At 41.0% G+C, this 19594-nt stretch overlaps 1 protein-coding gene across 4 annotated transcripts in view; it reads left to right on the top strand.

The window, feature by feature from the left end:
- The window catches only part of cstf3 (cleavage stimulation factor, 3' pre-RNA, subunit 3), a 146907-nt gene that overhangs the window by 108403 nt on the left and 18910 nt on the right, over positions 1–19594 (top strand). For all 4 annotated transcript variants that reach the window (XM_078220953.1, XM_078220954.1, XM_078220955.1 and 1 more), the window contains 7 exons: positions 14013–14045; positions 16315–16412; positions 16549–16615; positions 16726–16760; positions 16871–16997; positions 18875–18952; positions 19082–19244. In XM_078220953.1, coding sequence (XP_078077079.1) covers positions 14013–14045; positions 16315–16412; positions 16549–16615; positions 16726–16760; positions 16871–16997; positions 18875–18952; positions 19082–19244 — 601 coding nt within the window. The remainder of the gene's footprint in view (positions 1–14012; positions 14046–16314; positions 16413–16548; positions 16616–16725; positions 16761–16870; positions 16998–18874; positions 18953–19081; positions 19245–19594) is intronic.

Genomic DNA, 19594 nt, shown 5'->3' with positions numbered 1-19594 from the left:
GAGGCCCAGTACCCAGGCCCAAATGAAAGAGATAAGATGCAGCTTGGCTGAGCCAAAATGCAAAGTAAAATTAGGTCAAACTATTTTGGTTTATCAGTATAAAACACTGGTAAAATTTCTACTGTTATTTATCTATCTAGGATGACCCTAATTGGTGAGGTATTAAACTGCAAGATCATCTGGAACAGTGAGAAGAACCCCGCATTCCAGTGACTGGTTTAACCATGTAGAACCCATTAATGAGCCGAGCAGGCTGGTCATTCAACAAGTATCCTGATGTATTATGAACCAGCCTGGCTTAGATATGTATAAACTGTCTCCCACAACTCCTTGACTTTGGTTTCAAATTTCCCATCATCAGCCCTGCCTCTTGGAGCCACTTTGGTTTCTGGAAGAACTCCCCACCACCTAAACTTGGTCAACTTAGACCATGGTGCTACCCAGTGGAGTACTGCATATCAAATGCTAGTGAGGTCTATTAAAAGTAATAGAAGCTATCTGCAGTGCTGCATTTTGGGCTTCACTGAGGCATCACAAATGCCACGTATGGATAGTCTAGGATCTATACAGTTTTGGAATCTTGAAACGATACAACTCAAAAGGAAGACATTGGGCTCATTTATTTCTCTGCTGGCTTCCTAAAAGAACCAGCCAGCCAGCTGGTCCCATTTCATCCATACTGTCCCAAAAGTTCTGAAAATTAGAACTGAATCTGTTACCACCACTTTGTCATAGTGCTGTCTGTATCACAGCAACACACCATGCAAAACCAATTCCTCCTCGTGTCTTCTCTGGCTCCTCCACTAATCTTCCTAAGTACTTTTCCTCTGGTTACTTACCCCATCGCCACTAGAAATAGTTTGTTCCCTACCCACCCATCGTGAGGCTGAGCATCTTCAGATCTTCCTTAAAGCCTCTCTGCTCCAAAGGAGAATAACTCCAGACGTTCCATATAACTGAACTCTCCCATCCCTGGTATCATTGTGGCAAATCTCATCTTCATCCGCTTCAAAGTCCTGGCATCCGTCCCAAAATACGGCACCCCAAACTGGCCACATAACCTCGGCCAGCATCTAATCAATGTTCCTAAAGGTTTAACACACGTTTCTGCACTCCGTGCCTCAATTTCCAAGCCAAGGATTCCACATGCATTTTTAACATCTCTCAGCTTGTCCTGCCATCTTTAAAGATGTGTGCACTTATACCAGCATTTGTCTCTGTTCCCATGTGCCCAAAATTATACCATTTAATTCATATTCTCTCTTCATTCCTCTCACCAAAATGAATCACCCATTCACCCCATGTCCACCCAACCCCCACCCTACATCCTCCTGAAGTTTCTTCCCACCTCTCACCACATTTGTAGGTTTCATGTCATGTTTGAACCGTGGAAATTTGCCCGATAGAGCCAATACTAGGTCTCTTAAGATGCATCAAAGACAGTGGGCCCAATGTCAACTCCTTGGGCCTGCACACCTCCCTCCAGACTGAAAAGCAACCTTTCACCACACTCCCCAGCTAATCTTGTATCCATGCAGCCCCTTCTCCCCCGCCACAGCAATCCCATAGACCTTCAACTTTGCAAACAAGCAGCACGTGGTTTGTAATTTGGTTGGTAAAATAGAGTTTTGCTGAGCCTGGCCCTTCACGATCACTGCATGGGTACTTACTGTGGAGAGATGGTCTAAATAAACTCAGGCCTGTTAAAGGCAAGGGAGCAGTTTTGTAGATTGCAAGATGCTTGTAAACTGAGTTCCTGTTCAATTTAGGAACGTTTTGTATTTTTTTTAAATATAAAAATTAATTGTTATAATGACTCTAAAACTGAGTCTTTTAGGCCCCCTCAAAGTTGTGATTCATTGCACCATAAAACTCATCGGATAATGATAAAAATGTCATGAACAAGTACAGAAAATAATCAAAAAGGTTGATGGAATGCAGGATTTTATGCAGAGGGGTTAATGTCATGTTTCAGTTGTACAACAGTTTGGGAGGATTCTTCGATTAATGGGGTTTCCTGGTCTGCCAACATAAGCCCTCACTTGGGAGGAAGTCCCATGTCAGAGAACTGCTGACCAGTTAGGAGCAGTGGCCACCGCTGGGACTGCAGGTAGTTCCCAGATTCCAATTGCTGGCAGCCCAGGACAAAAGAGAGTTCCAGGGCATCTCATGGCCAGGACAGGAGTGGTTGACGAGGGGATTGGGGGTACTGGTGGAAAAGCACAGGGCTCTGTTTGAGAAAGAGGGACTGTGAGGCAGGTGTCCCCATCCTGCCCAAGGCCTGAGTAGGCTAACTTGCCGGGCTTCTCCCCTGTGGCCTCAAAATTGTGATGTGGAGATGCCAGTGTTGGACTGGGGTAAGCACAGTAAGAAGTCTCACAACACCGAGCATTGCTCCGAAAGCTTATGGTATTTGCTACCAAATAAACCTGTTGGACTTTAACCTGGTGTTGTGAGACTTCTTACTGTGCCTCAAAATTGTGGCAGGCTAGAACGGGCTCATAAGTGGCCACTTAAGGGCCTCAATCAGGGAGAGTGCGGGCAGGTCACCCTATGCCTTACCCACTGCATCCCTTTCTAAAATTTCTTGACAGGTCGTGAGTGGGCAGTGAGAAGAATTTTACTGGCTCCGTGCCTGCAAAAACATTGGATTCTGTCCTCGGAGTACTGTGGGTAGTTCTGACACCACAACTTAGGAAAAGACATATTGACTTTGAAGGGAGTGTAACATGGAATATCAGACTGACACCTGGTTTATAAGAGTAAAATTATGAAGGAGATTACACAAACTAGGTTTGTATAATTTAAAAGTGGAGAGTGATTCGATCGGAATTTTTAATATGCTAAGGGGAGCAGTTTCTCTCAGGACAAAGATGTGCAGGTTAGGTGGATTGGCCATGTTAAAATGCCCCTTAGTGTCTCAAGATGTGTTAAGTGGTTAGATTGATTAGCCATGGTAAATGTGTGGGGTTACAGGGATAGGGCAGGGGCCTACATAAGATACTCTGTCATAGAGTCGGTGTAGATTTGATGGGCCAAATGGCTTCTGCACTGTAGGGATTCTATAATTTTATAAGCTTCTGGTTGTGGTTGGTCTTGGGGGCAAAATCTTAAAATTAGAGCCAGACCTTTCAAGAGTGAAATTAGGAATTACTCTATATGCAAATGCAGGTTTGAAATTCTCTTCTGAAAATTATAATTGATGCAAGATCAATTGTTAAAATTTGTTAACCATATATTTTGGGGGATATAGGGCACAGAAGTTAGGTCACAAATCAGCCATGATCTTATTTAAATGGAAGAACAGGCTCAAAGTGTTAAATGGTCTCCTCCTGTTCCTAATGGGTTACATCTATGCCATTGATTTAATGATCTTATACGCCCTAGCAAACATTTGTTAATCTGCCTGTATGGAACAGGATAAATTACCAAACAGTGGCCAACGTAGGCTTTCGGAGTCTCGCTCTTTCATCAGGGGAGTGAGGAGCTGTGTTCAAACAGGGCTGTTTGTGAACACAACTCCTCACTCCCCTGATGAAGGAGCGAGACTCCGAAAGCTTGTACTGCCAAAGTCCTGTTGGACTTTGCCCTGTTTGTGAACACAACTCCTCACTCCCCTGATGAAGGAGCGAGACTCCAAAAGCTTGTACTGCCAAAGTCCTGTTGGGCTTTAACCTGGTGATGTGAGACTTCTTACTGTGCTTACCCCAGTCCAACGCCGGCATCTCCACATCGTGATATAGTAAGGCAGATAGACCACAAAAGTTGCTGGGTTGATCATTGATCTGTGCTTAGCTGCTTCTTATGGCAGCAGCAGGGGGCTTTCCGATTTACCTGCATTCCAGGACTTGTTGAAGAAGAGTACCTGGAGGGAAATCCTACTGCTGGTTGTTGTCTTGCTGGAAAATATATTTGTGTGGGCACGAACCCTGTGGTTCCCAACCAGTGTGCTGTGGCATACTGGTGTGCCGGGAAGATCCTCAAGTGTGCCACAAAAAAAGATTCAAAATTAATTAAATTAAAACTAATCTTTGTCTTCAGCTCTGTAGTTGGTACCTCTAAGACCCAGCGAACCTCAGGCCTCACACACAGGTGTAGGCTGGGAGAGACACACATGCACAGTTTAGATTTTTTACAACAGAACTTGGAACTTTTAATAAGCCCTCGGCGGCAGAAGTCCCTTCACCAAAATCCCTTTATTTACAAGTCTGACAACAGCATACAGAGTGCTTTCAGTTAGCAGTCTACATTTGGAGTCCCAGAGAAACTGACACACCTGGTTCAGTACAAAGGAAGAGGCTCCCTGACTGGTCCATCAATTTGCCCCTTTATCAGGGATCTCTTTTGAATACCAAACAAATAAACGAACTCAAATTAACTTAGGGACAAATTAAAAGGGGCAGCTCCCCAAAAGGAAGGGTGGCCCTTTATCAGGGATTTCATATTCTAACAGGCCAACCTCAATTGACTGATTAAAGTTATTATAGAACTGAAGACAAAAGGTCCCATGGTTGGTCTTGGGGGTAAAATCTTAAAATTAGAGCCAGACCTTTCAAGAGTGAAATTAGGAATTGCCCGCATAAAAAAATGAAAACTCAAAAAAAGATGCAAAAAGCCTAGAAGCGAGAGAGATGGAGGTATAAAAAATGACACATGCTGTTCTAAAAATCACAATATTGAACCCATGCCAATAACTTGTATCTATAGTTACCAAGATAGGAGATTAGCATTATGCTGAGACTTATGTCCTGCACTTCAGCTTTCTCCTCTCCCTTTTTTAATTGTGTTATTGCTTTTTTCTCATACTTCAATTTTCTATCCCTGAGGTAATAGCACTCCAAATATTAATACAAAAGCAAAATACTGCAGATGCTGGAAAGCTGACCTGAGAAGAAAAAATGCTGGAAAAACTCAGATATTCAGGCAGCATCTGTGAAGAGAAACAGTCAACATTCACGTTGATGATAGTTTCAAACTATTAAATCTTGTGTGAGCTGGATAAATTATTTGTGAGCTGTGCTTTTAAGGAAATTAAGGTTCCCTTTATTCAGTTTACATTTATATTGTATTATTTACATGTTTCCATGGCCCAGGTTCTGTGATCACTCAAACTGAAGCTATCAGTGCTCAGCGTTATTATAACGGAAATCGGATTTTTGGCCACTGCACATGCACAGTAAAAGATGGAAACCCGCATTTCCTGATTCTCCAGATTTTCACCCAACCGCCTTTCTCTCTGATGGCGAGCGCGGGCTGAAAATTACCCCAGAAAGTATTTTGCCAGAGGACAGTTCAGAAAAAAAGAACGTGTGCATCAATTTTATATATGTGTATATATATAATATATAGTATGGAAATGTGCCATGATGTATCAAATCGGAATCATTGCACTAACCGATGGGCTCTCAAATGGAAAGTGACCATGTAGTGTGACGTACCATATGCCAAAGCGAATGATTTCAGGAAAAATAGGGGGAATCTGAGTAGGATGAGTAACTTCCTATGCTGTCAATGCAATGTTTCCATCCATCTCCAGGCACTATTCATATCTTTATTTTTATAGTGAAAATATAGGTTTGCCTTATTTTCTCCAAAACTGAGGGAAAAAGTTGATTTTTTCAAGTATGTTACCATACCCTGAAACTGCTGCTGAGTTTCAAATCTCATTGTTATAACATTAAATATAGGACTAATCAGAATAGTGGCGGCACGCCGGAAATCTTCCCACCTCTGTAAAGGAAAAGGACAGATATACCTTTCATGTTTAACCCCTTGTCACAATTGAAATCAAAAGGGGAAGAACGCAACAGATACTCCAATTATAGAGAGACGGTTAAAGCATTGACTTGAAACTGCTTAATAGATCAGAGCATGTTAATGACCATCAAGACGTTTAAATGGATTTAAAGCTTGCAAATAGCTAAAACAGTGGGAATGAACAAGAGAAAAGAAATAAGGATATTGAAAAATGAACCATGGATGGAAGATCTCTAAAATTAAAACAAAAACTGCTGGAGAAACAATTGGGCTTCGAAGTCTCAAACCATTTTCTTCCAAAGGTTCTGCACTCAATTTCATAATGCAATTGTGAGTGGAACCAGGGAAAGGATCATTGTCCAACAAAAATTAGAATATTGTTTAGAAGTTCATATGTGCAATAAATGTTTTTAACACAAAAAAAAACGTCGACCTCACCTCCCCCACAAGACACCCACTTCGACCTCACCTCCCCCACAAGACACCCACATCGACCTCACCTCCCCCACAAGACCATTATCAACCTTATGTCCCCCACAAGACATCCACATCTACCTCATCTCCCCACAAGACATCCACATCAACCTCATCTCCCTCACAAGACACCCACAGATACCCCATCATTCTCGGCCAGTGTGTCTTTCCTCCCCAAACATAGACAGACTCGCTGTGCACTACCAGATATTTCTGTGTTTGTACTGTTATGCCATTTGTTAGTCATTCAGCTCATTAAAAGTCTTTCAATAATTGGGCAATCTGTTTCCAGTTCTGATAGAAGGTTATACTTGAAGTGTTGAACTACCTTTTCTCTTTACCGATCCTAATGGTCTTGCTGTATTCCCAGCATTTCATTTGTGAAGGATTTTTTCCTCCAGATTTCCAGCCTTCCATTTTTTATTCTGTTTATTAAAAATTGAACTGTTTAAACTGGATAACACAGCAGCTGTGAATACCATGCCCTGAGTGGGTTTAAAGTCAGCATAAACTGATGGGACGTCAAGTACATCTGTCACTAGCTAGATTTTCACTAGCCCAATTGCAACAATGAAATTGTTGCTACTTGATAGTTTTAAGTGGTCTGTTTTTATGTTCGTTGATGCATAAGAATTAGCTGGATGGTTTGCTGTTAATTATTGAACCATGTATATGTTTAATCATTATTAATAAACCAGAGCAAATAAATCTTTTTATTATGTTCCCAACATTAGTACAGTTCTCTCAAGTTTCCATATGCTTCTCCCAAAGGAATATGGCTGCCACTGGAAACTTGGTATGTTGAGAGTTGGTAACAACAGTCTATCCATCACAAACCAAGTCCTTTCAAAAAATACGTTCAAACTACAGGAAAATGCTTCCAGTGGCCCATAGTAATGACTGATGTCACTAGAATCATTTGACTTGATGAAGGATTTTTGTCACAAAAAGGGAATCAAAAGAAGTTGCTGCAGAATCTTGGGAGGGAAATAACAAAATGAATTGGCATCATTCACTAGGCAGGTGCTTATTGTTCAAACATAAGCAGACGACTTAGCACCCGGATGAACCCTATCTGAGTCTGGAGCAATGTTTTCATAAACTGACATTAAGATGTTGGTTTCCAGTCCAGTGTGAAGGATGGTGATTGCTGCATTGATGCTCAGATCTCGTCAATGTTGATTATATACAAAGAACCTGGCTATTCTGAGTGTGGGTTCACCAATGACTGCATCAAGAGGGTGAAGGGCTGCACTGAAACCATGGAATTAACGGATGGGGACAGTTGGGTACGAATGATTTCCACTGTAATGCCCCTGGTAATAGAATTAGTATGCAGCACAATTACTTGGTCATAAGGTTGATGGGTTGGAAAATATGGCTTCCTTCAACTCTTAAATATCTTGAGGAAAGAGTGGCAACATGCCCATGTAATGTAAGTTGGTCTGTAGGATGAACAGCTGACACTAGCGCATACATTTCAGTGCCCTGATTCCAATGCTGCAAGGTGCATTACATGAAAAGAGTCCTTGTTTTCTGAAACCTTTAGAATAAAACCCAACCAAGTTGCCGTTCCACCTCCTTAGCTGGCATAGTTTGTATCTATTTGAAGGATTCTATAGTAATTCTTTAGCACAATCACTGATATTAATAAGAACTGAAGAATAGCAATATACCTATGGAATGTAAGTTGCTTTGTCAAATGAGTAGCTGATACTCCGAAAGGAGTAAGATGGTGGCTTAGTGGAAATGTCATTGGACTGGTAATCTAGAGGCCCAGGTTAATGCTTTGGGGACATGGGTTCAAATTCTACCATGGCAGCTAGTTGAATTTAATTTCTGTAATAAATCTGGAATTGACAGCTAGTCTTAGTAATAGTGACCATGAAACTATCCATCTGGTTCACGAATGCCCTTTAGGAAAGGAAGTCTGTCATCCTTGCCTGATCTGGCTTACATGTGACGCAAGACTCTCAGCAATGTGGACTCTTAACTGCCCTCTGAAATGGTTTAGCAAGCAGCACAGTTCAAGGGCAATTAGGAATGGGCAACAACTTGCCAGTGACATTCTCATCCCATGAAATAATGAAGAAAAGTAAAATGCTTCAAGGGTCAGTGCTGGTACCTCAGCCACTTACAATCTATATTCATAACTTAGACGAAGAGGCAGAGAGTAATGCATGCTGATGATACAGAGCTAGGTGGGAATGCAGGTTGTGAGGATATAAAGAAACTGCAAAAGCTATGTGGGTGGGTGTCAAGGTGGTAGGTGGAGTATAATGTGGGGAAGTGGAAGTTATTCACTTTGATCTAAATAATATTTTTAAAAGGCGTGGAACTTGTAAATGATGATGTTCAAAGAGACATGTACAGGAAACACCAAAAAAAGCAGGAATTACAGCAAGCAATTAGGGAAGCAAATAATCTGTTAGCCTTCATTGCAAAGAGATTGGAACAAGAATAAAGAAATCTTGCTACAATTGTACAGGGCTTTGGTGAGACCACACTTGGAATACTGTCTGCAATTTTGGTCTCCGTTCTTGAGGAAGAATATACTTTCATTGGGCACAGTAAAAAGAAGGTTCACTAGATTGGCCCCTGGGATGAAAGGTTTGTCCTATTTAAGTCTTAAATTAAGTCTTTATTCTCTGTAGTGTTGAAGAATGAGAGGGGATCTCTTTGAGACATCAAGATTATGAAGGGGCTTGACAGAGTAGACACTGAAATGTTGTTTCCCCCAGCTGGAAAATCTAAAACACGGGTGCACAGTTTCAGGATAGGGGACTGAGATGAGAATTCTTTTTGCTCAAAGGGTTTTGAATCTTTGGAATTCTCTACCTCAGTGAGTTGTGGATGCGCCATCATTGAATATATTTAAGAATGAGATAAACAGATTTCTGTTTTCTCAGAGAATCGAGGGATATGTGGAAAGTAGAGTTGAAGCCCAAGATCAGCCATGGTCATGTTGAATGGCAGAGCAGACTCGACGGGCTGTATTGTCTAATGCTCCTATTTCTTCTGTTCTTAAAGTGTCGCAGTGGGAACCAGACTCGTGGCTGTGATCACTCACCCTGAGTCACCAGTCTTTGTTGCATTGTTTCTGGGTAGTGTCTAGCAGAGACAATAACTACATGGGGAGGAAGGAAGGAGAGTTATATCATTAGCTCCTGGTGATCAGTTTCAGATTTCATCAGCAGAATCCCTGGAACAAGTTGCTTGACAACACCACCAATCATTCGGCAGGGAGAGAAAGTACATTATAAAATTATAATTTTTCTTGAATCTTAAGGCTGATCCATGGCATTTAAAGAATGTAAAATCTCTTAAAGCAATGGGCGTTCCTTGTATAACCTAATTTGCTGAGGCAAAGATATTAACTGACCTCTGTTACATGATTTATGTATTGAAAGCTCTGTATATTGTATAAACTTATGTTCACGTATTTGCATGTAGTTGCAAGTTCTTCCTCCTCTACAGTGAATCTTTTGCACCATATAATTTGCCAGCCTGCCAGACTAATGTTTTTTTTTCTTGTCAAATGAAATTTGCAAATGCGTCTAAATTACTTTCATTTAGGTGAGATAAATAACTTGCACTTATGATCCACTTTTAATATCTTCAAAAGGGAACTAACATTCTCCACTGTTGGAAGTCATAGAAGAGTTCAGAAAGATGATAACGGATGGGAAATTTTGTGATGCTTTTAAAAAGGACAGAAGCAACAAAATGAAGGGGTTTAAGTAGAGAGTAGTGCTAAGATAGATAAAAGTTTTTATAGCCAATATATAAACCTTAGGGAGTTGGAACACTGCATTGGTGTAAACCTCACTGTCTAAGTGTATACAATTCTAAAATAATAAGGATTCATTGCAACTAATAACCTGCAGATTAAATGCAGTTACAGGGCATTAGTTGCATTTTTAGTATTTGCTGGAATATATTCATGTGGGGTTGTTTATGATAAAGCGGAACATAGGCAGATTTCCAAGGGGGGTATTTAATGCACGTCACATTATGCTGTTAAGGGGTAGTTGTAGCAGTATGTAACTTAGTGTATCCTTTAAGATGACTTCTGTGCATCCTGGGTATTCATGAACAGATTCTCGGGCCAGTTAGAAATTGTACGAACATTTTCTTCATTTCTTTGGTTATTACTGCTGTAGTCAATTGGAAACATAGAAAAACTACAGCACAAAACAGGCCCTTCGGCCCCACAAGTTGTGCCGAACATATCCCTACCTTTTAGGCCTACCTATAACCCTCCATCCTATTAAGTCCCATGTACTCATCCAGGAGTCTCTTATAAGACCCTATTGAGTTTGCCTCCACCACCATTGACGGCAGCCGATTCCACTCGCCCACCACCCTCTGTGTGAAAAACTTCCCCCTAACATTTCCCCTGTACCTACCCCCCCAGCACCTTAAACCTGTGTCCTCTCGTAGCAGCCATTTCCACCCTGGGAAAAAGCCTCTGAAAGTCCACCCGATCTATGCCTCTCAACATCTTATATACCTCTATTAGGTCTCCTCTCATCCTACGTCTCACCAAGGAGAAAAGACCGAGCTCTCTCAGCCTATCCTCATAAGGCATGCCACTCAATCCAGACAACATCCTTGTAAATTTCCTCTGCACCCTTTCAATCTTTTCCACATCCTTCCTGTAATGAGGCGTAATTGAAAAGTATTTTCTCTTGGTAGGCAAGTTATTATCTTCCATTATTTATGCATTTCAAAGTATGACAGAACTTGTTTGTGTGACAATGTGACACCTGATTTGTGACTGGCACATCTTAAAACTTAACTTTTTACACATGTATCATATTTTAGACTAATAGCTACATGTGGCTGTATTATAAACTCCTATGTCCATATTTACAATGGAAACTTACCTATGTAAACATGTCACAGTGTAATTAACTCCTTTTGCCAGTGGTGGCACTGTAACATCTGAATTTTACATGTACCTGAATCTCAGTTTATAATGTGGAGAAACGTCAATGCTCCAATCAAATCTCTGCCTCCACTTCCCTCTGAGTTTTACTTTTCAATTAAGTATTATATAAAGATATGGACCAAATATATCACTTTAAAATGGTAACTCATAGAATCATAGAAACCCTACAGTACAGAAAGAGGCCATTCGGCCCATCGAGTCTGCACCGACCACAATCCCACCCAGGCCCTACCCCCATATCCCTACATATTTACCCACTAATCCCTCTAACCTACACATCTCAGGACACTAAGGACAATTTTTAGCATGGCCAATCAACCTAACCCGCACATCTTTGGACTGTGGGAGGAAACCGGAGCACCCGGAGGAAACCCACGCAGACATGAGGAGAATGTGCAAACTCCACACAGACAGTGACCCGAGCCGGGAATCGAACCCAGGTCCCTGGAGCTGTGCTGCCCAACTGAATTGCATCTGAATGCCCAAGTATATGTCCTGCCCTCTAACCCCACCTCACCTGAAGGCCACCCTTGGTATCCACTCCACATGTCCAATACAATTGAAAATGTGCTAGTACAATATATACATTGATAAATAGATTTGTGCATGAAATAACTAAAGCCATTGCACAAAATATGGTTAGAAGAGATTTGTCAGATACGTGACTTCAAATTCAGATCCCGATGTTGTGTTAAACCTTTTCCCTTGCATGCCAAAATAGTACAAGACTTGCATCTAAGTCCATTTGTTTTCTCTTGGCAAGTACACCACAGTAGTTTCTCTGTGCTTTGCAAAAAACAACTTAAGCCTTGATTTTCATACCGCCACTCCTAGCTGGGAGCTGTGGGCTCTGAATAGTTCCAGGAATATGTTTTTTTTTATGTGGGTGTCACAGGCTAGACCAGCATTTATTGGCTATCCCTAATTGCAGTCACATGTAGCCCAGACCAGGTACGGTGAGGATGACATCCTTTCCTGAAGGGCATTAGTGAAAATCAATCGACAATTAGACTTTTAAAAGTTAAAGTTTATTTATTAATCATAAGTAAGACTTACATTAACACTGCAATGAAGTTACTGTGAAATTCCCTTAGTCACCACACTCCAGCATCTGTTCGGGTCAATACATCTAACCAGCACGTCTTTCAGACTGTGGGAGGAAACCGGAGCACCCGGAAGAAACCCATGGAGACACGGGGAGAACGCGCAAACTCCACACAGACAGTGACCCAAGCGGGAATCGAATCCGGATCCCTGGTGCTGTGAGGCAGCAGTGCTAACCACTGTGCCACCCAGATAATTCCAGATTTTTCACCATCTGCTCTGGTGGGATTTGAACCTGGGTCCCAAGCATTACTTTGGGTTTCTGGATTACGAGTTCAGTGACAATACCTCTACACCACTGTTTAAATCTGTACATTTGATCAAAAAGACTAATCAGCAGCTATCCCTTGTTGAAATTCCATTTCCTTGATCACTGTGGGGCAGTTATTTTCATCCGTTTTATTCGTACACTCCTTCATTTCTAACTGCTTCCAAAAAGAGAAGTTCATAGAATCCCTACAGTGCAGAAGGTGACCATTCGGCCCATCAAGCCTGCACCAACCACAATCCCGCCCAGCCCCTATCCCTGTAACCCTACGTATTTACCCTGCTAAACGCCCTGACACTAAGGGGCAATTTAGCATGAGCAATCCACCTAACCCGCACATCTTTGGAGTGTGGGAGGAAACCAGAGCAACCGGAGGAAACCCACGCAGACAAGGGGAGAATGTGCAAACTCCACACAGTCACCCAAGACAGGGATTGAACCCAGGTCCCTGGCACTGTGAGGCAGCAGTCCATGCCGCCCTTGATAGTTCAATCTGATGTAACTTTTATTTCAAAAATAGAAACCTTCAAAAGATGTTGGAAATATTCTTGATATTCTATTTTTTAAGCTTGGATGATAGAGGAGGAGCCAATGGGAGTTGTTGGTTGTTCTCTCGCTTCACATTGGAAGAGGTCAAACCAGTGGGCAACAAAGGTTAAGATGCGTCTCTTGATGCAGGCAAGAATTGCCGTAACTCAATGCAGCTGCATATTTAACATCTCAGCAAAAATATCACATTTAATTTTGTTTCTTGCAAACAGGAGCAAGGTAAATGTCAGCTCCGGATCCGATATCGTCATGTACCAGTCTGTGATTTGTAGCTAAAATTCCCAATGTTCTTTTGTACTCTCTTGGAAGCAATTCCCACCTTTAAGACCAACTTATCATCCAAAAGAACCATGCTGTTTTCAGCAGTGTTAGGGTGGGGTTAGGAAGCGTACTTGTCATCTGGTGTGAACTTCATGATTACTAGAACATAAAGTGATTTGATGAAATACAGTACTGATGCAAAAATTGTCTATAAGCATTCATGTCGATAAATGTAACTTCAAAGTGCAATAGAGCCTTTAAACAAGTTTAGTGCTTTAATTTTGAACTTCTTGTAGGTCACTCATTCTTTCTTTGTTCTCTTATTCTTGTTCTCACTTTCTATTTTTTATAATTTGTTAAAATATTTTGGGGAATAAATAAACTAATCTTTCCTGTCTTCTGATTAATGACAAGAAATAGTTTGTGATCATTGTCAACTAAAGGTAATCAGAATATGTCACACAGATGTTTACTGTTGAGCATATCCTTTATGTTTTCTTTGATGTCAGAATTAAACACTGAAAAGTTTCCACGTATGAGGTACCTGTAACTATAACTGCACTGGAACTGTTTACTCTTCTTAATGCAAGATTTCTCTGTACTTATATAATACTTAACGATTGAATCTCTAATTTATTGATATAGATAAAAGCAAAAAACTACGACAAAGTTGAAAAGGTAAACCTGTTTCATTTTTAATCCCAGTACCTTCCTTGATATTGTTAGTCATGTCAGTGAACTACAGGTTATTAGCTTGACAACTTTAAAAGTTTTCACAAGTCTTGATGAACAGCACCGGGATGACCGATGCTGGGGAACAATAAGGGACACTTTGGGGTGGGGATATCAGGGAAACAAAGTGCAACAGTACGTACAGGGTCAAGGAGATCCAAAAGAGATGCCCAAAAACAAAATGGTGTCCTCGCAATATTTCACACATAAAAATGCTTTTCTTACAGTCTGCGCTCTCAACCCCGTTACACTGTGCATGTTGCTCCCTCGGAGCCCCGCACTGTTACCCAAACACACACACATCCATCTCTGCCCAACTTGCCACACCCCTCAGACATCATCAGAAGCCCCCTTCCCTAACTGCCCCCCCTTCGCTCACTCAGAAGCCCTTACTTATTCTAAGACTCCCTACCCCACTAAATCTCTCCACTCGCCTTTCCAGGCTTGTCAGACTCATTGGGCTTGCTGGGACCGTTGGCTCCATGTGGGGTTTGGTCTGTGCATTCACAGCAGTACAGTGCACGTCCACGGACATCAAAGATGCTCAGAAGGCGACTAAGGATCCCATTCGCAGCCTGGAGGAATCCAGAATAAATGGTGTCCCAGGAAGCCCACATGCAGGTATTGGGACAATAAGGCAAATTACCGGATTGTTCCTCACCCTAGGCAGCAACCACTTCTTGGAATTTTTTTTTTTAAATGGTGGGTGAACCAAGCTCAATAATTTTATCACGAGTTGTTTTTTACACAGTTTTACAGTTAGTAACTCAGCAGTCCCCTGCCAGCCCAAAATGCATGAGGCCAAATTGACAACTTGTCAACAACGCTGAGTGTCAGTATTGATGCAGGCCAATGTGAGCTCTAAATATTTGGAACAGTGAGCTCATGTCATATGTGATGACATTTGCAAGTCTATGTCTCTTGACAGATAAATGACTATATGACTTTCCACATGTGATTTTGCCATGGCAAAGAGGAACAGTTTTGGGTTCGGTTTTATTTTAAGAAGAGAACCTGTTATTATTGTAAGATGGTTTGGCTGAGTAACACATGAACTGATTGTCATGGGAAGGTGTTGGTTGCAAGCTAATCCATGGAAGATTTCTCATTTATAGGACCGGGTCTCAGACCAAGCCACATGGATGGAATGTCAAGCTAGAGGAAAGGCAATGTCTATCCCTGAGCGAGAGGGAGTTAATGTAGCAAGTTAAAACAAATAATGTTGATTCAGTGAGGACTTTTAGTGATATACCTTGCATTTGAAAAGCACCCATTAATCAGGTTTCACTTCTCTTGAAAAAGAGAAGGCTATGGGGTGATCTAATAGAGGAATCCAATTTTTTAAAGTTTATTAGTGTCACAAGTAAGCTGACATTAACACTGCAATGAAGTTACTGTGAAAATCCCCTCATCACCACATTCTGGTGCCTGTTTGGGTACACTGAGGGAGAATTTAGCATAGCCAATTCACCTAATCAGCACATCTTTTGGACTGTGGGAGGAAACCGGTGCACTTGGAGGAAACACATGCAGACACGGGGAGAATGTGCAGACTCTGCACAGCCAGTGACCCAAGCTGGGAATTGAACCCAGGTCTCTGGCACTGTGAGGCAGCAATGCTAACCACTCTCCCACCGTGCCACTCAATAGGGAATCCAATAGGGAATTCAGAAGGAACTTTCTTTACCCAGAGAGTGTTGAGTAAACAGAGCTTACTAACGTAGGGTAACAAATAGGATAGATGCATTTAAGAAAAAGGTAGTTAGCATATGAGAGAGAAGGGAATTGAGGGTTATGGAGATACAATTAGATAAGGAATAATGGGAGGAGGCTCAAGTGGAGCATAATAAACACCCACATGGGCAGGTTGGGCTGAATGGCCTGTTTCTGTGCTATATGTTCTATGATACTTCCATAAATCAAGTGCACAGACCACAGCTTCTTATTTTCCTGTCTAATCTCTGGTGGAGCCAGGCTTCTAGCCTGAAGTATATCATACCAAATTTACTCTATATAAATTTGACTGCTTTGAATCAGATTGAAGAAGACCTGGACACAGTTCCTCTAGGTCATAGAATAATTTATAGTGCCGGGGAGGGGGAGGTTGATTGGGGGGGCGGGGGGGGGGGCTTCCCAGCAAGAGGGAAGAAATGTATGTTTTTTTGAAGAAGTTTCTTATTCAGCAATGACATGTTTTGCTTTCATTTGTTTCCAGTTGTTTCAGCGATGTCTTATGAAGGTTTTGCACATTGATCTATGGAAATGTTACTTGGCCTATGTGCGGGAAACCAAAGGCAAACTTCCTAGTTACAAGTAAGGAATGGACAGTTCAAAAACATTAATAAAATGCTGTAACTTACTTTCACCTCGGCTTATTTTTAATATTGAAGAATAAGGATGAAGGATTCTGTATCATCATTCTGTGATGTCTTTGTTACTTGCATTCCAGAGAGAAGATGGCGCAAGCGTACGATTTTGCTCTAGATAAAATCGGCATGGAGATTATGTCTTATCAAGTAATTCTTTTCTCATTTGTTCTGAAGTATTTTTGAAACTTTTTTTTTTCTTTTTTAATGAGAATGAAATGAGAACCATGTTAATTTTAATAATTGTCAATCTTTTACAGATTTGGGTTGATTACATTAACTTTTTGAAAGGAGTGTAAGTATTGGACTTTCTTACACTCATTTGGATATTTTACTTTTTTTTGTCAAAAATCTAAAATGTGTGTTAATTCTGCCATACTTACAAACGACTTGTCCCTTTGATAGGGAAGCTGTGGGATCCTATGCAGAGAACCAAAGGATAACAGCAGTTCGTCGGGTGTATCAACGAGGCTGTGTCAATCCTATGATAAATATTGAGCAGTTATGGAGAGATTATAATAAATATGAAGAGGTAAAAACTTTAGCGCCAAATATTACTCCACAGTTAAAGCAGATTTCAGCTGACTAAAATTTTCAATTAAAGTGCAGGAAAAAATGGTTAAAATTTATTGTTTTTTGTTCTCTTGGGAAATCCTGATTATTATTAAGTAGTTTTGATATCGGATAAATTTTTGTACTCCTGTGAGAGTAGAGCATTTTCTCCAGTGCAGTTTATATTCTGATCTGGCTCAAAAACTTGGTAGAAATTATTTTTTGTACTTTGCCTCTCCACTTCCAACTTCTGTTTCACACACTCTGCCCCAAATATCGAAAAAGGCCAGTCAGCACACTCTTGGAGACTTTTCCACAAACTGTGTTAATGGTGCTCCATTCAGCCAACATGAGATCAGCTCCGTGGTGGGGAAGTGAGATGGGGCTAAGCTCTCCAAGGTAAAATTACATCCTCTGCCTGGGCTCAAAAGGGGCTCTCAAGGAATCATACTTCAGCCAAGAAGGAGACCATTTGGCCCACCAAGTATATGCCGACTCTTTCAAAGAGTAATACAGTTAGCCCCATTCTTGCTCTTTTCCTCATGTTCTGCAAGTATTTATCCAACTTCCTTTTGAAAGCTACGATTGAATCTGCCTCCCACATCTTATCAGGCTGTGCATTCCAAATCCTAACCATTCATTGTGTGCATAAGTTATTGCTCATGTCAGCCTTTTGATAATCACCTTAAATATGTGCCTTCACGTTCTCAACCCTTAAGCCATTGGAAACTATTTCTCTTTATTTACTCTATCTATAACCTTCATGATTTTAAATATCTCTGTCAAATCTTCTCTTAGTTCTGGGAAAGCAAGCTCAGATTCTTCCAGTTTAGCCATCCATTTGAGAACTGTTAGAACTCATCCATAGTCAATTGGATTTCAATTAGAAATGTAGCTTTCTGTACGGGATTAAGTTCTGTACTGACAGAGCTAAGAGGCACCTAACACTGTAGTTTGTCACAGTTGTTTTGGGAATCAACTCTATGATCAACAAATGCATTTTTGTTTTGTATTGTTCTTTTTCAGCAATACAAGAATAATTCATTGAGGTTTAAGTTACTTTGTGTGGGATTATTAAAGAATGAGTGAATACATTTGGGTGAAATTTCTCCTCACTATTTTGACAACCTCTATTCATTTTGAATGGATCACCAAACATAAGAATTTCCTCTAAATCTATAAACTCATTTGGTGAAATTGATGTAGAGAGTAACTTCAACCTCTTTACATTTTGCATACATTTTCCTTAATCAACTCTAGTTTTGCTTTTAGTATCACAATACAACAAGTTATGATGTTGTTAGAGTGCCTTAAAAAGCCAACTAGTATTTATTCAGTCACCCAAGAGCTGCTGCTCTCATTAGAAACCATGTTTGTAGTGTCTGATTGCAAGGCCTGTTTCTCCATAATGTGCCGTAACAGCCTGATAAGGTAAAAGTTGGGATATATGGATTCTATCTGGCAATCCTTTTCAAGTTTCCAGTGCTAGCGTTACTTAGCTTTTCAGAACAAACAGATTTCTGAACTGACTTGTGAAATGTTATGCTTCTGTCCTGGGTTGGAAAAGATTGACGTGAAAAGCATAACTGGCATTCCAGGAGCGCATGGCCTTTCAAAATGAGAACAGTCTATTGAGCACTTTTCATTTACGAGCATTATCTTAATAAAGGAATCGTTGGATTAAATAGCTATGCAGATTCTATGTTAATGGTCTCTTATGATACGACCAGCTTTTTGTAGAACTTGTATTTTTGCTGACTAAATGTTTTGTGTGACACTGAGGTTCAATTTTCGATATGGAAATATATTGTTGGAAGAAAACTGTTAGTTGCAGAGTTGTGATCTGTTCCTCCACAGAGCATCAATGTTCACCTTGCTAAGAAAATGATTGAAGATCGTAGCAGAGATTACATGAATGCTCGTCGAGTGGCAAAGGTATTCCTATCTTCCTTTACTGTGCTTGAGTCTAAGTTGCTGTAAACTAGAAAGGTTTTACAAGTCAAGAGACTGACTTTTTTTTTAACTCAAAAAATGGATTCATAAACTTTTGTGCCTTTGCTACAGGAATATGAGACTGTGATGAAAGGTCTGGATCGTAATGCACCATCAGTCCCACCACAGAATAGCCCACAGGAAGCACAACAGGTCGACATGTGGAAGAAGTACATCCAGTGGGAAAAAAGTAACCCACTTCGCACAGAAGATCAAACACTAATCACCAAACGAGGTGGGACTACTTAACGGGACGAGCGCTGTGTTGCAGAAAGGCAGTCTGAAAACGGATAAACTGGCCATTTATTTCACTGATTTTTGAGGGATCTTACTGTGCACAAATTGGCTGCTATATTTGTTTACATCATGATCACTGCACCGAGCTCTGGAATTCACTCCTGAAACATCTGCACTTCTCTACCATCCTCGTTTAAGACACTCCTTAACACCTACTTCTTTGACCAAGGGGGGAATTATCCCACCCCACTCGCCACGGGAATAATAGTGGGGGTGGGGGAGGGGACCATGCAAAGGTCCATTGACCTCGGACGGGGTTTTCCGGTTTTGGGGCGAGCGTGGCCGAAA

Source organism: Mustelus asterias, chromosome 9, assembly GCF_964213995.1.
Source record: "Mustelus asterias chromosome 9, sMusAst1.hap1.1, whole genome shotgun sequence".
In the NCBI taxonomy this organism is placed as follows: Eukaryota; Metazoa; Chordata; class Chondrichthyes; order Carcharhiniformes; family Triakidae; genus Mustelus; species Mustelus asterias.
This window is presented reverse-complemented; position numbering and strand designations above follow the sequence as displayed.